Raw genomic sequence first — 24,227 nt, forward strand, 5'->3', positions numbered from 1 at the left:
AAATCCATTAGAATGTCTTAAGCATTTTACTGAGTTTTCAGGCTGAGAGTAGGGAATTAGCTATTTTGTCACATTAAACTCCTTAGTTATGAGCTAAATTTTATTTTGTCTTGAAGACTACTTTGTAGCAGTGTCATTGAAGAAACAAGCATTGCAAATGTATAATCTATAGTTAAAACATAATTCTAAACTATGGCTTCTGTGCCTTCTTAGGCCTCCAAGACCGCCTCCTAATATGAATGACACTATGTTCTCCCATTCAGTAATAACCTCAGGAAGCCCCAGCCCTAACAAGAGGTAAGTCATTCTATACTATGCATCTTTGAAAGCTAAGAAGAAAGTAAAAACAGTTATAATTTTAAGACTACTTTTATTCTCTTTTTTAATAATAAGCACGGCTGACCAATTCTCTTTGTAGTAAGCATACTTCAGTTGAAAGTGCATTACTTGTGCCCCTAATTAAAAATGCTGCATTTTAGAATGCATTTTACAAATGATATGTTGTTATCAACAAGCAGCATAAAAGGCTAATCAGCTCATTAACGTAGAATTGAGGATTTTTGACAAACAGTAGCAAAAATACTGGCAAAGGTTGCACAACAAAAATGTTGTCATAAAGTAACTTACTACTAAAAAAATTTACATTTGCGAGCTCTAAATTCACACAAAAAGTCTGTTTGATCGAATCTATTCGTGTGGCCCCCATTTTGAATTTGACATGTGATACTTCAGCACTCCAAAGGTGCTGGGACATGTTGTTTACTGTTACAAATTAATTTAACATTACAAAACAATTTAACATTATTATTAATTTTATAAGTAATTAAACTTCACTGAAGCAAATTCTAAAACTTTTCCATTGAAACCGACCTTACGAAGAACATCTTCAATTTGACATGAGAATTTACAGACTCAGAATACGTTGTAACTTTTCCTTTCTAATTATAGAAATTATTAACTGTCTTAATATTTTTGCAGTAAAATTATAGTTCTCTATCTTATCTTCCCTGTGCCAGACATCATTCCACTACTGAGAAAGTAACAAGTGACCTACTTCCAGAGCTGTGCTAATGCTAAATGTTGTCTGTCTGATAGGAGGTGCTTTTTAAAATTTCCCCTCCCTGTCATCCAGTCTGCAACACATTCTAAAGCATAGGTGAAATCAGGAACTCTCAGTGGGAGATCATGGACACAAGTTTATGCTCTTTAAGAACGTTAGAATTTTTGGAAACAGAAAAAACCCATTAATTCCAATACAGCAGCCCCTTTTAATGGCTCTCAACCCCACATATCTGTCTTTTTACCCTATTTCTTAATCCCTTCTCTCAACAGAAACACAACTATGTGCCTCCTGAATCCATTTATACTATTTGCTTAAATGGCCTTCTCTGGTTTTTTAAATCACAAGTCTATTACATTTTGCACAAAAGAAGTTCCACCTAACTTCCCTTTTATTCTCCTGACTTCCTAATGTTTAATGTGTATCTCTGGTATTTGAACCCTTTACCATAGTGAACAATTTGCACAGATTAATTTTGTGGCAAAGTACATTGTACTCCAGTGTACTTTGTCAGCTTGCCACCTGATGCGATATCTGTTATTTAATTACATTTTAAGTAAATAATGCTTCAAATCACTCGGCCTAATTTATCTAATAACATTAGAGATTGCATTCCATAGCCTGCTGTACTGTCCAGTATCTAATTTAGCTTGCTTGCTGCTGTGTCCCTTCATCACACTTCAAATTTAAAATCCTTGCCCTCATGTATAAATTCCTCCATGGACTCTCCCTTCCCTACCTCTAACCTCTTCCAACATTACAACTCAACCCACCACCCACCATACTCTCTGTTCCTCTGAATCCAGCCTCTTCTGCATCTCCCTGTCCTTTGTCCTACCATTGGCGTTTGTTCCTTTCAGCCGCCTAGGCACCCTGTTCTGGAATTCCTTCCCTAAACCTCTCCACCTCTCCACCTCCCTCTCCTCCCTCTCCTCGTTTAACACCCTCCTTAAAGCCCACCTCTTTAACCAAGTTTTTGGTCACTTCTCCTAATATTTCCTTCTTCAGCTCGTCGTCTATTTTGTTTCCTTATGCTTCTTGTGTTTTTCTGTGTTAAAAGCACTTTGGAAATGCAAGTCATTGTTGTTTTTCATCACCCTTCCTTTTCATGGATACTTATTGATCTATTTATCATGTTGCTGAAAATTGTCAATTACGTGACAAGGAACACTGGAGATTAAATTGTCACTTGCTCCACATAATAGACTTGTGGTTAATTCCCAATCTTAATTACATCTCACCTATTTAGTTATGAAAAAGATTATGGGGCATACATAAAATATGTAAACCAAAGATTAACCAAAGTTACTATGGGTACCTATTTATCCAAACCTGCCCTGTCAGGGATATTTGCACAGCAGGAACAGAGAGAGAAAAAATACATTTAAAATCATAGGAGGATGGCAGCAATGTCATACTTTTTTAATAATTCTTGGAAAATACTTCACAATAAGGACTTAAAGGAAACATGGCCAATAAGAGAAAAGTGTATGATAGATGTCACAAAAGTACAGAGATAGCCTATTAATACATCTGCAATTATTCCATATTTGCTTACAGTGGTCTTGTTTAGTTCATATGTTAAACTAGTTCAACTGCAGTCAAAACACATTCTAATGTTGTTCAGTTTTATAAGTGGAGCATACAGTTGGATAAGCATTGCGTAGTGTATTTGTACTGTCACTCAGACTTGCTTATTTGAATGAATGTCTTACATAACACATTTCTGTTTACATGATAATGCTATATATTGTAAAAAAAAAAGTTTTATACTTATGTTGTAAAGTTATGGTACTGCATGTTTAAAAATTGGTGATAGTACCATCCCCCAATACCGATCTGGTTAGCAAGGCAAAGAAAATTGCAATATTCTGCATTCTTCAAAGTAATGAATATAAATAATTGATCTTTCTAAATTTTTTATTGCCGTTGTACATTTTAACCATCCATGCAAAAGATTACCGTTTGCTATAGCCTACTAATACATCTGCAATTATTCCAAATTTGCTTACAGTGGTCTTGTTTAGTTCATATGTTAAACTAGTTCAACTGCAGTCAAAACACATTCTAATGTTGTTCAGTTTTATAAGTGGAGCATACATTTGGATAAGCATTACGTAGCGTAGTGTATTTGTAGTGTCTCCTTTATCATTCTACACATTTCATACACACGGGACATCTGTGGCTATAGAAAGTAGTTTCTGTAAGACTGAACATGGGCATTATCTTTGAGTTGCCAAAATCCATGAATTCAAAAGGTATTTAAATTTTCATGGTATATGTTAGGTGGGCAGTTTCATTACCACAGCATATTTGGAAGCTCTCACAATGGACACTAAATGTCGCAGTACTACTGTCTGTGAAGAACTGTACACATACGATCATGATTTGCATGCTGTCAGAATAGAGAAATAAACTAAATTGATGACGGTAAAAGCAGGAAGATCCAAACTGCTGCATGTAGAGGAGCAGATGAGTTAATGAATCATTCTCAAGCTTTCTGTCTCTCTCAATCACACTGTTCTGCCTCCACACCTCTGTTAGATGCAGGAATTATGATAGCAAAAATATATCTAATGTCTTTCATTAAAATAAAAATGCAGGTATTATTTGTATATAATGTATGCATTATTTTATCTGCTTGCATTATATGCAAAACATTAGTCTGTACTGTATTTACTAAAAGTAATTGAGTTGCTGAGACTGTAATAACCACTTTATGGGCAGATTGATTAGAAAATTTCCATATAAAGTATATGTTGCCCTGAGGACCTGTTCATGATTTATTTAACTTTATATGTTCAGAATTTTCTGGCTGCCTCCTGCTACCTCGTTAACATTTTCCTCTTAGGCGAATGAATGCTTTGGAAAAGAAAAAATAAAAGTCAAAAGAAACTAGGTTTAAAAATTAATGTGGTGTCTTTTGAGTTGCACGTGCTGTGAGAAGCATCAGCCATGTGTGTTAAACCAGTCAATCTACCTTGATTTTCTTGACAGCAATATTTAACTCCTTTCACCTACTTATATAATTGCACTTTTCAAAAAATGCAAATTTTGTGAGAAGGAATCAAGAGCAGCCTCAGTGTAAAGGAATTCCTGATTGCAGGTCCCAATTTCATTTTCTGCTAGGTCTCCATTTCTGCAATGGAATATGTTGTAATTCTGCACTTGATCAAAGGTCACACATTCTGTCCGACTCATTTGGTCTGGGGAGTGCTTGGATCCAGAAACTTGCCTGAAGCATCTGCATTGCCCTTGTTTGTACTAACTTAACCCTTCGTGGCATTGCGGTTATTCTAAATTATCAGTTAAAAGCAAAGTGCCATTTTATACATACAATCCACAACATCTAAAAATAAATGCATGTAATATTGTGGAGCTTTAGTTCTTTGTCATTAGAGAATTTTATCAGCATTCTAGAAACGAATCCAATCTTCTCTTTAGAAGCAGACATATTTCACCAAATCATTGTTTGATGTTAATTCCTTTATATAAAAAAATGTTGTAGGGCACACAGACTGGGTTTCTGCAACATGTTTAAAATTCAAATCTTGATGGAATTAATGTTTTGTACAATTTGTATTGAATTGGATTGGTTTCACAATTTGTCACACAGTATGGAACCAAAGGTAGAAAACCGTGGCACAAATCTATATATATATATACCAGCTAGAAGGCAATTCTTAAATAGATTAATGAAAGGGCTAATTAGGATTATAAACTACTACTTTATTTATATGACTGACAGTATTTCCCTAAGTATTATTTTTAGCAAGCATTTGTTCTAAAACAAATTATTTTAATCTGATAAAGATGGCTCATGGACTGTAAAAAAAAATGTGGAAGATACTGGATGGACAGAAGTCAGAAATCCAAATGAGTAGTTCAGAGGACAGAGCACCAAGACTGGATTACTGTGTTGTAATTCACTTCCAATATTTTATTATTATTTCATAATTATTATTGATTATGTTTTCCTCCAGTTGCTAATGTTAACAAAAAAGCCATTGTGAGTACAAAATAAGGATTTAACACTTGTGCTGACTTCTTTGCTCTTATTTTTTCTTTTTCACCAAATCGGGTGATGTAGATTCTGGCAGAATTCTGCAAGAATCAGTATCCCAAATACATCATTTACTTAGTTCTGTCTCTATTCTTGCAAACACAGGTTTGTGCTTTTTTTTAAAAAAGGATATTTCTTCTATTTAAACTACCTTGGTGATATTTTATATGATTTTGATTTTTAAGGTAAGCACACAATCATAAATTGGCATTTAATATAATTAAGATGTGATTTTTTTTACTTTTACACTTATTTTAAGAATGTGAAAGGATATTAATTTTGGATAGCTTTTTAAAATTCTATTTACTGTAGCAAAGATTTCTAATTTTTAGCTCTAATTAGGCACCATATAGATGTGAATGCAGCATGTTTACTAGGTTAAGGAACATTGCTGCAAATGTTGGCTTAAATGCATTTTCCCACATTGGACAAAGTCTCAGAAGCCTGTGCATGTATTAGTATCTGTTGCACAAAAACAGTATGCTAACTTTATCTTTGTAAATTCAATCGCTAAAATTCTTTGGGTACTTAAATTAAGTCTCGTAGCTTAAGTGTTAACAAATGAAGATATCAAGCCGTATGTCTAACACTGCAAATTTGTGCAGATGTTTAATACCGATCTTGTGTTTTATTAAGCTTTTCTGATGGCTTAACATTATATAGGAAGCGAACAAACCATTTCACTGTGGATCCTTGGGACTCACAAAATTATACAACAATCATGGAAATATTAAGGAATGCTTTAATGGATGTATGTTTCTCAAATATTTCCCACATCCCACATATAATCACAGTCTGTGAAAGAAATTATTTTCTGTTTTCTAAATCAATTACCCTTTATCCTTGGTTTAACTTATTCAGGTTACTAGATGGGATGAATGATGAACATACTGTCATTCAGCTGTATGTAAATGAGCTTGTGAACAACTCACGGTCAGTAATGGAGACCAAACTTTGATCTTTTTGAGTAGACTGATATTGAGCCAACTGCTTTATAGGATGTAGTTAGTCCATTTACACTGCATTAGTGCTGGGTCTGTGAGTTTAACAATTAATTCGTGAGTATCCTTTTTGTTGGCTCGAAATAACATAGCTTTCTAAATACTGTTATATTATCTAATGAATGTGAAAAAGGATCACCTAATCAAAATACCATGTGGTATAGGAAACCATATTCAAAAATTCTATACTATCCTGAGGGGTCATGTAATTTTGTAGCTAATCTGGTAAAACTTTTACAGAACAATTTGGAAATCCTATAATCTTGAAGTCAATACATTTTATAGGTTTAATATTCTAAAATAACATCAAAATATCATCTTCCATTCTTAAAAGGAAGGAATTGAGGATATTTAGATCCAAATTTTTATTTTCATAGGAGCAATTAGAATACAGGCATCCCATTTAAAGGTAGCGAAATTGTTCATCAGTACCTTGGGATGTGAGTTCAAGATTCTTCCCATAGGGAGCGTGCAGAGATTTGCAGACTCTGGGCCGCTTGTTCTGCAGAAGAATGGTGCATGGAATGGGGGAGGGGGGAATAACATTATAGATTACATAGTTTAACGATGTGCAAGTGTTCATGCAGTGTAGGAACATATCCAACTGATAGATTGTGAAAGGAAATTTATCCAAAGCTATCACTTATTGAAATTATTGATCCAATATTAAGATCAGTTTAACTATCAGCAAAATGGGGGAATTCAACGTTTTGCACATGGATATGTTAATTTCACACTGTGAACCGCTGCTCATTTGGATGATATATTTCAATTCGTACGTGGGTTAGTGGCATTGTTAATGAACTGAAGTTGGTAAGTCCTTTCGGTACTTGTTTTGCTGTCCCAAAGTGTCCACTGCCTCCATAATGCAGGATGTGAGTAAACAAACCAAATGTTCATTTTGGCTTTATGCTCATCTTAGTGACAAGTCTGTTAACCAATAGGTTACAACTCTGATGATTAAGAGGTTAAATATCAGTTGACGCAGCTCTTGCATGATTTTATTACCGCAAAAAGGAAACTTTCAGTATTAATTGATAGTAGGTGGATTAATGTTTAAATCCACAGACCCTGCTGCTTGCTCATTAGCTTGGTTAACATTCTTCCCACATTTATAAATGAATAAGAAGGTGAACTCATTGTAGGGACAGTAGAATTGTAGTAAGTAACAAAAGTATATATGTTGGCAGCTAATACCAGACACAGCAATGGAATTGACAAAATTCTAAATATTAATTTCATCTCCTGCTCCGTGAATTAGTTCCTTAAATGTCTGTATTCTCTAAATAGCTTATAAGGATCATACCTTTGGCTGCAGCAAGATAGAATCCCTGCAAAAAATTATCTTAAATCTCTGAACAAGTGGTGAAGAATGTTTCCTGGGGGCTTTTAAAGATGTAGTCAAAAATGATAGAACCTAGCGCTTACCTTCTGGTCTCAAGCTTTATCTGTAGTTTGTGAATATGCATAAATGGGTAGCTTTGATAAAATATGGCAGTTAGTTGCCTGTTATGTAGAAATGAATTGTTGCTTATTTACATTTGATACATATGCAGTGGTAATTAATGATATTTCCACAGCCACTGACATTCATATCAGGAAAAATAAATAAAATACAAATAACACCTTTTAAGAGACCAAGAGACCCAAATTCCTGGGTGGGGAGAGTGTATCTAAAGCGGATCAGCTACGGGAGGGGGGTGGGGTGGGATTTGGGCCAGAATCCAGATCAAGCAGGCTTCTGCTCTATTTCCACTCCATCCTGAATTGCAGTCAGGTGGGTGGGCAAGGGAGTGTTCCACCCCTCCACTTATATCAGGGCTGAACCTTGGGGGGGGTGTCTAGGGGCATTCTCTGGCTACTCCAGGAGTTCTGCCCAATGTACCATCCAATAGGCCCTCAGGACATGTATCTCTTTATACCCCTGAGAGCTGGAGTAAAGCCCATACTGGGTGTTAGGAAGGTTCCAAGACTGACCAAAATAAAGGTAATCAATCCTAGACGGGACTGATTGATTACCTTTCAAATGATGGCCGTTGCTTGCTTAAGAGCATTGCAAAAATTTATGGACCCTTTTTTCTTCGGCCCTTGCCGGGCCTCAGTGTCCCTGGTACGAGTGGCAGGTGCCACACTGACTACCGACTACCGCCTCTCATCGGGGTGAGGCTCTGTTGCACCTCTGATAAAATTTCACTTTGAAAATCAGATTAGTGCTGTACAGGTAAGAAACTTTAAATATTGATTCTTGTGCCTCCCTCAGAAGAAAATCTGAGGTGTCTAGTGTATTGAGCATTTGCAGATTTCAGTTCTTTGTTCCAATTTCCAGTTTGAACTGTTCTAAAATTTATTTGATTAATTAATAAAGAGATAATCATGCCATGCTGGTGTGAACTTGTTAGTTAACGCCATTGTAGTTATTTACAAAATGGACAAGAAACATCCAGGGGTTAAAGTTTTTACGTGTGCTGTTTTTAATGCTGATTGTAAACAATTTTACAACACCAAGTTATAGTCCAGCAATTTTATTTGAAATTCACAAGCTTTCGGAGGCTTCCTCCTTCCTCAGGTGAATGTTGTGGAAATGTTTTAATGCTGGTTAGCACATTTGTGTTAAATTTCTCTCTCTGCTATTTTAATGTGATGTGGAGATGCCAGTGATGGACTGGGGTGGACAAATGTAAGGAATCTTACAACACCAGGTTATAGTCCAACAAATTTATTTTAAAATCACAAGCTTTCGGAGATTATCCCCTTCGTCAGGCTATTTTAATGTAGCTGCTGACACATATATTGTAAATGGGCTAACAAGTGCGTCAACCTAACATAGATAGGATCACATTAATCAGTGCACTAAAAACAGTAAAATTAAACTGTTAAAACCTCTTGTGATGGTCAGTCAGCCATCCTAACACAGTCAAGTTTTGTTGCAAACTCCTCAACCTCAGTTACAATGATTGTTTCTTGTTGATGAAGGCAGTCACTGGTTTAATAATAATGGTTAAAGCAAAAAACATGTGTACACACACCACTGAAGAACTGACATATGGAGAAATTGCATCGAGTTACATTGAAACTACAGCACAGAAACAGTCCATTCATCCCGACTGGTCTATGCCAGCGTTAATGCTCCACATGAGCCTCCTCCCTCCCTACTTCATCAAACACTAGTAGGATACCCTTCTATTCCTTTCTCCCCCAGGTGTTTATCTAGCTTCCCCTCAAATGCATCAATGCTATTTGCCTCAACTACTCCTTGTGGTAGCGAGTTCCACATTCTAACCAATCTCTGGGTAAAGAAATTTCTCCTGAATTCCCTATTGGATTTATTAGTGACTATTTTATATTTATGACCTCTAGTTTTGGACTCCCCTACCAGTGGAAACATTTTCTCTACATCTATCCTATCAAACCCTATCATTATCTTAAAGAGCTCTATCAGGTCACCTCTTTTCTACAAAAAAGAGCCCCAGCCTGTTCTGCCATTCCTGATGAGGATATCCTCTCAGTTATGGTATCATTCTTGTGAATCTTTTTTGCAACCTCTCCAATGACTCTATATCCTTTCTATAATATGGAGACCAGAACTGTGCACAATACTCCGTGTGGCCTAACCAAAGTTCTATACAAGTTTAACATAACTTCTTTGCTTTTCAATTCTGTCTCTCTAGAAATGAACCCTTGTGCTTGATTTAGCTTTTTTATGGCCTTATTAACCTGCGCCGCTACTTTAAGTGAATTGTGTATCTGTACCCCTAGATCCCTTTGTTCCTCTATCCCATTTAGCCTCTTATTATCCAAGCAGTATGTGGCCTCCTTATTCTTCCTACCAAAATGCACCACCTCACACTTATCTATATTGAAATTCATCCTTGTGAATCATTTTTGCACCTTCTCCAATGCTTCTATATCCTTTCTATATTATGGAGAACAATATATAATTGTCATATATTAAAGCAGCTGGATTGCTAAGATTTTTTAAAATTGGTTTATTACACCTTTTTATTAATTCAATGCCCAAACTATTATGGGATGAAGGTTTTGGTATGTGTGTAGATATATTTGTTCTTTCTCATTTAGCTTTTGTAAAATGTCATTTAATTTAAAAGTATAGTGAGGAGTTCTTGCACTGATATTATATTCAGAGCTTTGTAACTGTCAGTAATATAAAGATATTCAACAATGAATGTCTGTCACTCACCCACTGTGGAAACCTAACTGTGGAGAAGGCACTGGAAACTTGGCACCATCCAGAGGAAATTGGTATGTGTGGCAACGATCAGGAGATATGTTTTAATTTTTGTTTGCCAATCTGAAGTTGGCATTCATATTTCAAACCAATAAAAACTCAATTTCACTTTATTAGCTGAAAATGGTACGGAACAAGGCTGGCACTGGTTTGAAACATGAAACTTAGGTCAGGAATTTCCTCTGAGCTGCTCCCGTTCCGCTGCTCTAACTTCGCCAGAAGTGCAGCGGAAAACCCGTTTTGCACGTGAACAAGGTTTGCAGCAAAGTTAGGGCGGCGGGCTGGGATCAGCTCCGAGGAAATGCCAAGCCTAAGCTACAGCTTGAACAATAAGTTTACAAACTCTAATTACAGGAGACAGAAGAAGATTTTTTTTACATTTGAAGTTCTCTCTCCAACACGTTAGCCTTACTCTTGAACAGTGCACAAGAAATTTCTTGTGAGAAAGTACCACTTGTAACTAAAATCAATCATGTCCTTCAAGATCCCATGTAAGCAAAGTTATTATTTCGATTTTGATTTTTCTTAGATACCATATTTTTAAAAAATTTCTGATATATCCTAAGCCTTTCTCCACAATTTTAATCATATATATGCTCTTTTTCAGTTTTTGGTTTTTTTGGCATGTGATTACATTATAGATGCTGTTCACAGTCTTGCTTTAACCTGTTTCCCCAATGTTATTGCTTATTCTTTGTTTAGTCTTCTTATCTCATTAAATAGCTTTCCTGATGAGATCAATGAAGTAGAGCAGAACAAACAACTGGCTAGGGCTGCTCCAGCTTTGCTGAAAGGCAAAGGGTGAGTATCTGGCACAAGCTAATAACAATACAAGAAGAATAATTTTGTTACATATCATGCTAACAAAAGACATCAATACTTAAAGATATCTTAGGTTTCCAAGTATCTTAGAACAGAATTTCAAGCAGTAAAACTATACTGCTTCACATCTGTAAAAACATTTCTGCTATTACAAATTTAGTATTAGAAGTAATGCATGCACTCTCAGTTTTGTAGATTAGACAGCCCTATTCATAATAAGCACATTCAGCCTTTTTAGTCCCATCCCATGTTCCAATCAATGAGCTAGCTAATGTCCTGGTGGAAAAGTATTGTGAATTATGGATTGAATATCTTGAAGCAGAAGAGACAATGGTGTGTGTGTGTGTGCAAAGTTGTATCATTCCTTTTGCTTCCTTTTTAATTTCTCATTTACCTTTTACAATGTTTTCTTTTATTTGTTTTTTGTTTTGTATCTTTACATTTCCATTATTCTAGGTTACAGTACAGCCTTGATATTGCTGATAGACTGGGTGATGAACATGTTCTGATTGGGCTATATATCAACCTTCTCCTGAACAATTCCTCACGGTTAGTCGAGGTTTCTTTTACCCAATATCGAAATAATTATGTTTGGAGGGACATCCTTTAACAATTTGCCAGTTCCGTCGATATAAAAACAACCAGGACACAGATCACGTGAATGTGACTTATTTATTAAATATCTACATGGCCTTATGCCCACGCTGCTTTATGAGAAGGCTGATGGACTGCAGATTTAGATGTTTATTGGTAAGATAAAATACAAATTTAAAGTATGTGGAGTGTTATGTGTATGAACTACTATAAGAAAATTTATTGTAGTCAGGCTCAACTTCTCATGTAAGTTTACCTGCTAAAATATGAGTTTTGACCTATGTTAAGTGTCATAGTAACCTTTCTGACCTCTGATCATTGGATTTCCCAAATTGCCATTCCATTTCATTCTCTCCCAACTATTGAGGCAGAGATTATAACAGCATTTAAAAAGGTAATTGGATGAGTATTTGAAAATGAAGACTATAAATGAATATGGGGAAACGGTGGAGAAGTGGAATTAGAGTAGGTGGCCCCAGTTGAAGAGCGAGCTTCACTAGCAGGCTCGATGCCTGCTCTGCTTAGGGCAGTCCAGTTTGGCAAACGAGTCCTAAAACAATCATTAGGCCACCCATTAGCATATTCAAGGAGCCTAATGCCTGTTTCAAGCGGCCACAAGGGACGACTGAAAAATTATCCGAAATTGGGTTGGGTCATGGATGTTGGACCCTGAAATTGGGCTTCTTTGCACCCATTCCATAAAACATGTGCAAGGAGGTCCAATTTCTACCCAATATGATTTGCAAAGTTATTTGTCTTCAGTCGAACAGAGTTACCAACTACACGTGCCTGCAATGTGAATATGAGCAGCTGTTTGCTGACTTCCAAATACTGATTGGCAGTTTTTCAAATTTGTGCTAGGTTATTTTCACTTGCATTGGTGTGTTCTGAACTTCCTCAGTTGTGATTTGTTACTGTTATGTGAGTGACATTTGAGCCAGTCAGATCCAAGTGTGACATACACTTTAATATCATGTGTGATGCCACAAGCAAGACTTTTCTTTAAATATTGCTGGAACACCCAAGTACTGCTGACACGAGTCAGAGGCACCTTTCTCTTACCCGTCCCTGTGGTCTTTATCCTGCTGCTTCGCCTTCTTTATCTCCGGTTCCGCTTTTGATCATTTTCCGCCTTTCTTTTCTACTCTGTTTTTCTCTCATTTTCTTGCTTTCTCTTTGGTCTTGTGCTTCTGCTGCTCTCTTTCTCTTCTCGTGCTCGTCTATCTCTTTATTTCTCTTCTCTTTTCTCTGCTTCTCTTCTGCTGGTCTCTTTCTGCTCTTCTCTTTCCTTGTCTTTTTCATCTCTTCTTCTCTCTGTGCACTTCATTTCTCCTTTTGGGCTGGGATGTTGCATAGCTGATGGGGACAGGGATCCGACCATGGCACCAGGTGATGGAACGAAGGAGGTCGTAAATGGGAGGAGGGATCTGGCCAGGACCCCAGGCTAGTGGGATTTGATGTATGGCAGTTTGAGGGGGGAGGGATCCAACTGGGGCTGTAGAAAAGCGGGACATAGTAAAGGATCCCTTGGGAAGCAGTGATCATAACATGATAGAATTTCACATCCAGTTTGAGAGCGAGGATCTTGGGTCTGAAACTACTGTATTAAACTTAAATAAGGGCAGTTATAAAGGAATGAGGATGGAATTGGGTAGACTGGGTAAACAGATTAGATGGTATGATGGTGGATAAGCAGTGGCAAACATTTAAAAAGATATTTTATGACTCGCAACAAAAATATATCCCTGTGAGGAGGAAAGACTCCACAAAAAGGGTGAACCAACCATGGCTAACTAAGAAAGTAAAGGTTGGTATCAGGTTAAAAGAAAAAGCATACAACATGGCAAAGATTACTGGTAAGCCCGAAGATTGGGAAAACTTTAAAAACCAGCAAAGGAGGACTAAAAGAATAATGAAGAGGGAGAAAATAAATTATGAGAGTAAACTTGCAAGAAATATAAAAACTGACAGTAAAAGCTTCTACAAGTATATAAAAAGGAAGAGGGTAGCTAAAGTAAACATTGGTCCCTTAGAGGATGAGACTGGGGAAATACTAATGGAAAACAAGGAAATGGCAGAGGAATTGAACAGATATTTTGTATCTGTCTTCACAGTAGAAGACACTAACATACCAATAATAGTAGAAAATCAAGGGGCAAAGGGGAGGGAGGAACTAAAAACAGTCACTATCACTAGAGAAAAAGTGCTAGGTAAACTAATGGGTCTAAAGGCTGACAAGTCCTCTGGACCTGATGGCTTGCTTCCGAGAGTCTTAAAGGAAGTGGCTACAGAGATAGTGGATGCATTGGTTGTAATCTTCCAGAATTCACTAGATTCTGGAAAGGTCCCAGCGGATTGGAAAACCGCAAACGTAACACCCCTATTCAAGAAGGGAGTGAGACAGAAAGCAGGTAACTATAGACCAGTTAGCCTAACATCTGTCATTGGGAAAATGCTAGAATCCATTATTAAGGAAGTAGTAGCAGGACATTTGGAGACTCATAATACAATCAAGGAGAGTCAACATGGTTTTATGAAGGGGAAATCATGTCTGACAAATTTATTAAAGTTCTTTGAGGAAGTAATGGGCAGGGTGGATAAAGGGGAACCAATGGATGCAGTATATTTGGATTTCCAAAAGGCATTCGATAAGGTGCCACATAAAAGATTACTGCACAAGATAAGAGCTCATGGTGTTGGGGGTAATATACTGGCATGGATAGAGGATTGGCTAACTAACAGAAAACAAAGAGTCGGGACAAACGGGTCATTTTCAAAATGGCAATCTGTAACTAATGGGGTGTTGCAGTGCTGGGGCCTCAACTATTTACAATGTATATCAATGACTTGGATGAAGGAACAGAGTGTCTTGTGGCCAAATTTGCTAATGATACAAAAATAGGTGGAAAAGCAAGTTGCGATGAGGACACAAGGGGCTCGATTTTGGCGTCTGGTTTCCAGCGGGGGGGGCCCCGAAAATCCCGATATCCGGTCACGTGACCGGATCGCGACGAAATCCCGGCCACTTCCGGGTACCGCGCTGACGTGCGGGGCTGTGCGTGCAAGCCCCGCTGGTGGGAATCCTGCAGGCAATTAAAGCCAGCGGGGTTCCACTTGAGTGTACTTACCTTGCTTGTTGAGGTCAGTTAATGAGCTGAATCAGCTGTCAAAAGAGGAAGTGTGGGATTTTAGGTTCAAGGCAGTGAGTTTCCCACACTGGGGGAAACAGTCTCTCTCCAACCAGGCGTGTTGCAGCCAGCAGCCTGTGGCAGGTGCCAAGGTGCACTCCACGTGGGGAGAGCCCTCACCCACGCAGGAGGCCACCGCATCACATAGGGCAACCCCTGCCCCCCACCACCCCCCGCCAAGCCAGAGGACAGACCGACACGAAACCGCAGCCCCAGTCCGAGGAACCACCCACCTACCCTGCACAACCCCTCAGACCAACACCTGCCAGATGGGTGGTGTGTGGACACCCTCGGAGGACGAACAGCATGACCAGCCCCAGCAGCCTCGCAGTCCACGCCGTCCGCCGCAGAGACATGGAGCCCCCCAACACGGTGTTGTTGCACGCCCACCTGCACAGCAGGAGGGAGGGCTACCGGAGAGAGAGACGCATCGCAGAGGGCACTACCCTCGCCACAGGGTCCACAGACCGAGGCGCAGCTCCCCGGACCTCTCCGAGCAGCAGTGCACAGGGAGGCGCAGATTCGCTCGACATGTAGTCGTGGAGATCTGCAGCCTCTTTCATGCCGAGCTGCTCCTGGCTGGCCCCAGCACCAACTGCTTACCTGTCGCTGTCAAAGTCACCACTGCCCTCCACACCTTCTCCTCCGCATCCTTCCAGGGTGCAGCCGGCTACACCGCCGATGTCTCTCAGTCGTCTGTGCGGACGAGCCCTGCAAATACACCTGCACCTACTCTGCAGTAACACGATGGGTGGCATCAGTGGTGGGTCCTCATAGTGATACCCAGGAGCGGGCATTATTGGACACAGTGGACAGGATTCGCGGAGACATGGCAGTGGTGGTGTCAAAATAATGTGTGCTGTTTGTTGCTCTGAAATTCAATATAGGTAACACCCATGACAAACCCTCAGACACCCTTGTGCACCCCCTTCATGCTCACGACACGTTTGCCTTACGCTGCCTACTGCACATATGTGATGCATGCCCTGTGGCTGCAGCACAGGTGGTGGCAGGTTGAGTGAGGCTGGCCGTGAGGGAGATGCACGAGAGGGTGAGTATGGGATGGAGCAATGAGATTGTATGAGGATTGGGTTGCGTGTTAGTGGCAGGATGAGTACTGGCGAGGTGAGTAGGTGGAGGTAAGATGAGGATGGGGTTTGAGTGGGTATGAAGGGTGATGTGACAGAGTAGTGTTGGCGGTGCCGAAGGAGATGTGGGGTGGGGGCAGTGTTGTGACAGACGGAGTGTAGGGGAAAGACTTCGTGTTCTCACTGTGGCTGACCTACTGCGGTCATTGCAGCGCCTCCTGCACTGTATGCTGGTGGGCGATATGTTGGTGGCGCAGGTGACCCCCTCTGCCACCTCGAGCCAGGCCTTCTTGGTGGCAGAGGCAGGCCGCTTCCTCCCGCCCGCCGGGTGGAAGATCTGTGTCCTCCCCCTCCTCCTCACCCCATCTGATGATACCTGGGGTGAGGCATCATTAAACTGGGAGCAGCCTTCCCCCTGGGCTGCTCCATGCTGCAATTTGTTCCATTGGTTGCAGCATCTGTCAGTGGAGGACTGCCCCTTTAACTAGAGAGCTTCCAGCTGACAGATCGTACTGCGCATGCGCAGCCCGCCCGACGCGCAGGCCAGCGCCGCGGACCCCGGAGGATCAGGTAATTGATTCCTATTAGTGTGTTGCCTGCTACGATCGCGCGGGCAACCCACTAATTTCTCCGAGCGTGTTGACCACGCTCCCGAAACCCAACCCGCCGGAAACCCGCAGGCCTGGTAAAATCAGGCCCAAAGTGTCTGCAAAGGGATATTGACAGGCTAAGCGAATGGGCAAAAATTTGGCAGATGGAATATAATGTGGGAAAATGTGAAGTCATCCACTTTGGGAGGAAAAATAAAAAAGCAAAATATTATTTGAATGGAGAAATGCTACAAAATGCTGCGGTACAGAGGGATCTGGGTGTCCTCGTACATGAAACACAAAAAGTCAACATACAGGTGCAGCAGGTAATCCGGAAGGCAAACGGAATATTGGCCTTTATTTCTAGGGGGATGGAGTATAAAAGCAGGGAATTCATGCTACAATTGTACAGGGTGCTGGTGAGACCACACCTGGAGTACTGCGTACAGTTCTGGTGTCCTTATTTAAGGAAGGACATACTTCATTGGAGGCAGTTCAGAGAAGGTTCACTAGGTTGATTCTGGGTATGGAAGGGTTGTCTTATGAGGAAAGATTGAACAGGTTGGGTCTATACTCATTGGAGTTTAGAAGAATGAGAGGAGATCTTATTGAAACATACAAGATTCTGAGGGGGCTCAATAGGGTAGATGCTGAGAGGATGTTACCCCTCATGGGGGAATCTAAAACTAGGGGACATAGTCTCAGAATAAGGGGTCGCCCGTTTCAGACGGAAATGAGGAGGAATTTCTTCTCCCAGAGTGTCGTGAATCTTTGGAATTCTTTACCCCAAAAAGCTGTGGCGGTTGAGTCATTGAATACATTCAAGGCTGAGTTAGACAAATTCTTGATCAGCAAGGGAGTCAAAGGATATGGGGAAAGGGCAGGAAAGTGGAGTTGAGGTTAAAAAATCAGATCAGCCATGATCTTACTAAATGGCAGAGCAAGCTCGAGGGGCCGAATGGCCTACTCCAGCTCCTATCTCTTATGGTCTCTTATGGGAGGGGGAAGGAGTGAGCAATTAGGAGGAGAGTGGACTGAATTGATGAGGGGAGATGCGGAAAGGAGAGGAGGAGGTCAAGGGAGAGAAGGAGAAAGTGGGAGAGCAGGGCGATGAGATAAGATGAATGACGGAGGATAAAGGGTGGGACAGGGGAAGGAGCTGGGATGACAGAAGAGGTATGGGGTGAGGGTAGCCTGAAATTTCATTTCAGTGGGGTTAGGGGGAGAATAGTCCTTTACTCCCCACAAATCCCAAATTATCTCTCTGCGGGGTTGTGAGGATGCAACCTATGTCCCCACCCCAGGCCCCAAAAATGGAAGGAGGGTGAAAATTCCCTTTCTGCTGGGCCCCATTTTGGTCATAGTGGCGTGGGGAGTGATTCTGTTAGTAAAACGCAGTTTAAAAAATGTGCAGGTGAGGTGAGTTTGTTCTTACCAGTTTCATATGTGGAGATGCCGGTGATGGACTGGGGTTGACAATTGTAAACAATTTTACAACACCAAGTTATAGTCCAACAAATTTATTTTAAATTCCACAAGCTTTCGGAGGCTTCCTCCTTCCTCAGGTGAACGGTGTGGAAATGAAATTTTTGAATCCTTCGCATTTTAAAATCACAGAACAATGTTCTGGCATGAACAGCATCCACGACACCACACAACCCTGCCACGGTAACCTCTGCAAGACATGCCAGATCATCGACACAGATACCACCATCACACGAGAGGACACCACCCACCAGGTGCACGGTTCATACTCCTGTGACTCGGCCAACGTTGTCTACCTCATACGTTGCAGGAAAGGATGCCCCAGAGCATGGTACATTGGCGAGACCATGCAGACGCTGCGGCAACAGATGACCGGACACCGCGCAACAATCGCCAGACAGGAGGGTTCTCTCCCTGTCGGGGAACACTTCAGCAGTCATGGACATTCAGCCACCGACCTTCGGGTAAGCATACTCCAAGGCGGCCTTCGAGACACACGACAACGCAAAATCGTTGAGCAGAAATTGATAGCCAAGTTCCGCACCCATGAGGACGGCCTCAACCGGGATCTTGGGTTCATGTCACGCTACACGCAACCCCACCAGCGAACAAATGTTATCTTTTTAATATAACGGGTCATTGACTGTCTTCCTTCTCTCTCTCTCTCTCTCTCTCTCTCTCTTTTTTTGGGGGGTTTGTATATTCGGTGGCCTTTTTAGGTGACACCTTTCTGTCTGCTCACTGTGATTGCCTTGGCAACGGGCAGTAATCACCAGGCATTGTTCTGTGATTTTAAAATGCGAAGGATTCGAAAATTTCATTTCCATACCGTTCACCTGAGGAAGGAGGAAGCCTCCGAAAGCTTGTGGAATTTAAAATAAATTTGTTGGACTATAACTTGGTGTTGTAAAATTGTTTACAGTTTCATATGCGCAGTGGTGATGAATGTGTTTAAACTGCCAGCAATAACAGCTTCTAAAGGGAAGGGAAGGATTAAAGGGTGCTTAGAAGAGATTTGTCAGGATTTAAACGAGATGAAGTGTGAAGCATTAAACCAGGCATCCATCACCCTTCTTGTGAACTCCAGACAGTCTCACCTTCCATGGACAGCATCATTTGGCTGCCTGAGACCCCATTTTGGAGACGACATAGGATTTTTTCAAAAATTTATGAATCAGCTTTCCATTATGGTGGATTTGGCACTGAGTGAATTCTGCTGTCCAAGAACCAGCAGACACTGTCCCTTTCAAAAAAAATGCTAACAATCACACCCCTCCACAAAAATCCCACCTGCAAATCATTGCCATATTCTCCAAAGCATGGATTAAAAACTCTGAATACCATTTAATAAGAACACAATTTAATTTACTCAAGCAATTCAATGGTGCTCGCAATGACACATTGTATGTTGCAAGGTATAACGACTCCATTGTTACAAAGTAGTGTATTCTCCAACTGATAGTGAACAATGGCATAGGAGATCCATTTGTATATTATCTAAATACTTTACTGAGAAAGAGAGAAAAACAAACATAAGAGAAGTGGGGAGAGAAACCATGATTGAAATGGCAGAAACAAAGAGAAAAGCAACATAAGTTTATGTTTTAAGCATTGACCTAAAATAAATGCACCTTAAGTAAATAATTTACCCTGTTACTGATTTGTATTCGTACATAACGAAGGCCTTCATAACTATGGTTCTTTCACATCTGTACAAGGAAATCACATTTGTACAAGGAAAAGTGATCATGCAGACTGACCCCTACAAGTAGCCTCAGCTTCACGTACGGATATGAGAACTTTGAGGAACAAGTTCTGGTTGCCACATCCTACCAACCGATCAGGCAAGATCAGAAGCTCACTGTGTGAGAAACCACTCAACATTACAGCATGTTGATGCATCATCAAACAAAAAAGTGAGAGGACATCCAAAAGTGCATTTATCGAAGAAATCTCCATTTTTCATAGATCAACTCCCCCCTTCCCACTCTCTCTTTTCACCATATTACTTAATCCCTTCTTTCTCTCCAGCTCAGTTTGATGTAAATATTGCAAATTAGCTTGGTGGTATACCCATTCTAAATTATTTTTTTTATCAAACTGACAAACTTAATACTACTGCAACAGTGAAACCTAGGGGAATAACTATATAAAGATAAACTCATTTTTCAGGCATTAATGAGAATTATTCTCTTAAAACACATGCCAAGTTCATATTTTGCATTCCCTAATTATTGACTGTGAATTGTGTAACCTTGTAATTAATAAAATACAACAAATCATGGCACATTGTTACTAAATTTACAAATTTATTCCATTAGCTAGTAGTGCCATGTCAGCAAAAGTAGTGTACAGAAACTTTGTTGTCATAAAAATTCTAGCCAACTATATTAGATTGTAAATTTAAAATTTATGGCCGTAAATATTTTACCGTAGACCAGCGAGTTGTGATGGTTATGTAGATTGTATGTCTGTACAAAAGCTCTTTCTACACTGATCAGAAAATTGCAGGTTGATCTTAACCACAGCTATATTTCAGCTATATTGTAGTAATAGTTTAAAGTGACATTGAAAACCCCCAGAATAAAGGATGATTTGGTAATTAGAGTTAGTACAGGAAAACTCTTGCCATATTCTTACTGTAAACCATCAGAGATCTGCTGAGTTCAGTTTCATTTTTGGAAGTGCGTTATTTATACAATTTAAATGAATAGGCATTCTGTCAGGACAGTCCATTTAAAAAAAGACATTAGTCCATCTAGCCATCAAATCATAATAAAAAGACATTGTGACTACAGAAGTGAACTGCAATTTTCTTGTTGGCTATCCCCTTTGTGTAAGGGTGATAGAACAGTGGATATAAAGCATTAGCACATTTTTAGTCAACATTTTGTTATTAAAAGTTCATTTACATTTTTAAGTTCCATATTTAAGCCATACAGCCATGGATGCTCCTGATAAAAAAAAAAATGAAGCCAATGAAAATGTGGATTAATGACAGATTTACAGACAGTCTCGTACCTCTGCATGATGACAGTTCTACCACAAGTATTGAGTTCAAAAAGTTTGGTTTCATTGCTGCCGTATGAGACAGAGCAGCATTACATACATGTGGAGGAAATGATTATAGCTTAAAATTCAGTTTATTTGCAGCAGGCAGCTTTGCTCACCATTTTGAGTGTGGTAGCAGCTATTTTGGAATATTCATGCTCGAAGCATAGCACCCCAACATAGGAACAAATGAAGGCTAGTAAACTTTGTAATTAAAAAAATTAAAATGCAATGGTTTTAAGTTGTAGTTAGACACTGGTGTTCTGATGACTTCCTTGATTGAGGAAGAAAAAAAAGTTTGCATTCATATAGTGCTTTTTTTACATTCTCATGCCTTCCCAAAGTGTTTCACAACCAATGAGGTACTTTTGAAGTGCAGTCACTGTTGTTATGTCACAGCCAATTTGCATACACCAAGGCGCCACAATCAACAAATGAGATAGAGGTATAAATTTGTTGGCACCCGGTTTCAGATGCAAAGGTGGCAATGCAGCTGAAACGCATGCCTGAAAATTCAGGTCCGAGGCCGACCCAAAATTGGCCTCGGGCCTCTAATATTAATTGGGGGAGCTGCAGGCGCCTTTGCACCTCCACAGGCAGCTTGCCCATTTGAAGAAATAAGTATCAGGCCACTTGCTGGGCCAGCAACGGCCCTATGGTATGTCCCGGGAGGAGGGGCTGGTGCGGCAACCAGCGGAAACGCTGGGATCAGTCTGCTGTGTAGTCGGGGAAGTACTCCTCCTCCTGGTTTCACATATATCTTGCATTTTAAAAAATAATTCAAACTTGCTTTTCGGTGTAGGCCAGCCAGCGACTGCGTAAGAATCCCAAGCAGAGCTGGCCCAGAGTACTAAAGGAAGTGGCCCTGGAAATAATGGATGTATTGGTGATCATCTTCCAAAATTCTATAGACTCTGGAACAGTTCCTACAGATTGGAGGGTGGCAAATGTAACCCCACCATTTTAAAAAAGGAGGGAGAGAAAAAACAGGGAATTGCAGACCAGTTAACCAGTAGTGGGGAAAATGCTAGAGTCTATTATAAAAGATATGATAACAGAACACTTGGAAGGCATTAACGGGATTGGACAAAGTCAGCATGGGTTTATGAAAGAGAAATCATGCTTAACAAATCTACTAGAGTTTTTTTGAGGATGTAACTAGTAGAATAGATAGGGGAGAACCAGTGGATGTGGTATATTTGGATTTTCAGAAGGCTTTTGATAAGGTCCCACACAAGAGGTTAGTGTGCAAAATTAAATCATATGGGATTGGGGGGAATATACTGGTATGGATTGAGAATTGGTTGACAGACAGGAAACAGAGAGTAGGAATTTTTCCGGGTGGCAGGTAGTGACTAGTGGGGTACTGCAGGGATCAGTGCTTGGGCCCCAGCTATTCACAATATATATCAATGATTTGGATGAAGGAACTAAATGTAACATTTCCAAGTTTGCAGACGACACAAAGCTGGGGTGGAATGTGAGCTGTGAGGAGAATGCAAAGAGGCTCCAATGTGATTTAGACAAGTTGGGTGAGTGGGCAAGAACATGGCAGATGCAGTATAATGTGGATAAATGTGAGGTTATCCACTTTGGTTGTAAAAACAGAAAGGCTGATTATTATCTGACTGGTGATAGATTGGGAAAAGGGGAGGTGCAACGAGACCTGAGTGTCCTTGTACACCAGTCGCTGAAAGCAAACATTCAGGTGCAGTTAGGAAGGCGAATGGTATGTTGGCCTTCGTTGCAAGAGGATTTGAGTACAGGAGCAGGGATGTCTTACTGCAGTTATACAGGGCCTTGGTGAGACCACATCTGGAGTATTGCGTGCAGTTTTGGTCTCCTTATCTGAGGAAGGATGTTCTTGCCATGGAGGGAGTGCAACAAAGTTTTACCAGACTGAGACCTGGGATGGCAGGACTGACGTATGAGGAGAGATGGGGTCGATTAGGCCAATATTCACTAGAGTTTAGAAAAATGAGAGGTGATCTCATCAAAACATATAAAATTCTAACAGGACTAGACAGACTAGATGCAGGGAGGATGTTCCAGAACCAGGGGTCACAGTCTCAGGATATGGGGTATGCCATTTAGAACCGAGATGAGGAGAAATTTCTTCACTCAGAGGGTGGTGAACCTGTGGAATTCTCTACCACAGAAAGCAGTGGAGGTCGAGTCATTAGACGTAATCAAGAAGGAGATAGATATATTTCTTAATGCTAAAGGGATCAAGGGATATGGGGAAAAAGGGGGAACAGGGTACTGAGTTCGACGATCAGCCATGATCATTTTGAATGGCGGAGCAGGGCCGAATGGCCTACTCTTGCTCCTATTTTCTATGTTTTTTTCTATGTTCCCACTCTGCAATATCGAATTTCGGAGAGGGGGCCTAAAACAGGCGTTGAGCCTCTCATTTACTTAAGTAGAGGTGCCAACACCTATTATAGTAGGTCGCCAGGAATGCCTGAAAAATTGGCTGACCCAGTATCAGGTCAGACGTCCTTTGGCATGGCCCTTTTGCCCCAGTTTTGCACCTGTAAAACAGGTGCATCAAGGTCCAACTTCTACCCCAATGACTAGTTCAATGTTGTCTAATACATCAGCCTCGAGCTACATGTGGCTAATTGGGAACCCACATGTGGCTAATTGCATTTCTGATTGGTAAATAAAAGTTGAGTAATAGACATCATCATTGAGCGTGTGATCTCAATACTCATTGGCATGGCATGTGCATGTATACTCTAACCTTTTTGTGCATTTGTTTGTAAAAGACAATAAGCGGTGTGTGAGTGTTTTTGATCGTTGTGAATGCTTTACTTCCTTGGTTAGTGGTAGATGTTTCTCAAGTAAATATACACCTGTGAAGTACATTTTCCTGTATCGTGCAAGTGTATGTAAGGATTTTGTTTACTAAAATTAGTGTATGTGACTAAAGTGGTGTTGCCGTAGTCACACTTGTGGCTAGTCAGCAATTTCTATTGACCAACACTGGACTAGTAAATCTGTTTTAGTGGTGTTGGTTGAGGGAGAAACATTAGC

The 24,227-nt window shown here is 40.3% G+C and overlaps 1 protein-coding gene across 12 annotated transcripts in view; it reads left to right on the plus strand.

The window, feature by feature from the left end:
- dtna (dystrobrevin, alpha) overlaps positions 1-24,227 on the plus strand; it is a 199,490-nt gene that overhangs the window by 104,913 nt on the left and 70,350 nt on the right. For 7 of the 12 annotated variants that reach the window (XM_067979851.1, XM_067979859.1, XM_067979865.1 and 4 more), the window contains exons 10-12: positions 214-297; positions 11,094-11,171; positions 11,649-11,741. In XM_067979851.1, coding sequence (XP_067835952.1) covers positions 214-297; positions 11,094-11,171; positions 11,649-11,741 — 255 coding nt within the window. Of the gene's footprint in view, positions 1-213; positions 298-5,984; positions 6,057-11,072; positions 11,172-11,648; positions 11,742-19,855; positions 20,056-24,227 lie in introns of those variants that run through there. The other 5 variants (XM_067979892.1, XM_067979895.1, XM_067979896.1 and 2 more) reach the window with 3 other exon arrangements.

This window comes from Heptranchias perlo, chromosome 3 (assembly GCF_035084215.1).
Source record: "Heptranchias perlo isolate sHepPer1 chromosome 3, sHepPer1.hap1, whole genome shotgun sequence".
Classification (NCBI taxonomy): domain Eukaryota; kingdom Metazoa; phylum Chordata; class Chondrichthyes; order Hexanchiformes; family Hexanchidae; genus Heptranchias; species Heptranchias perlo.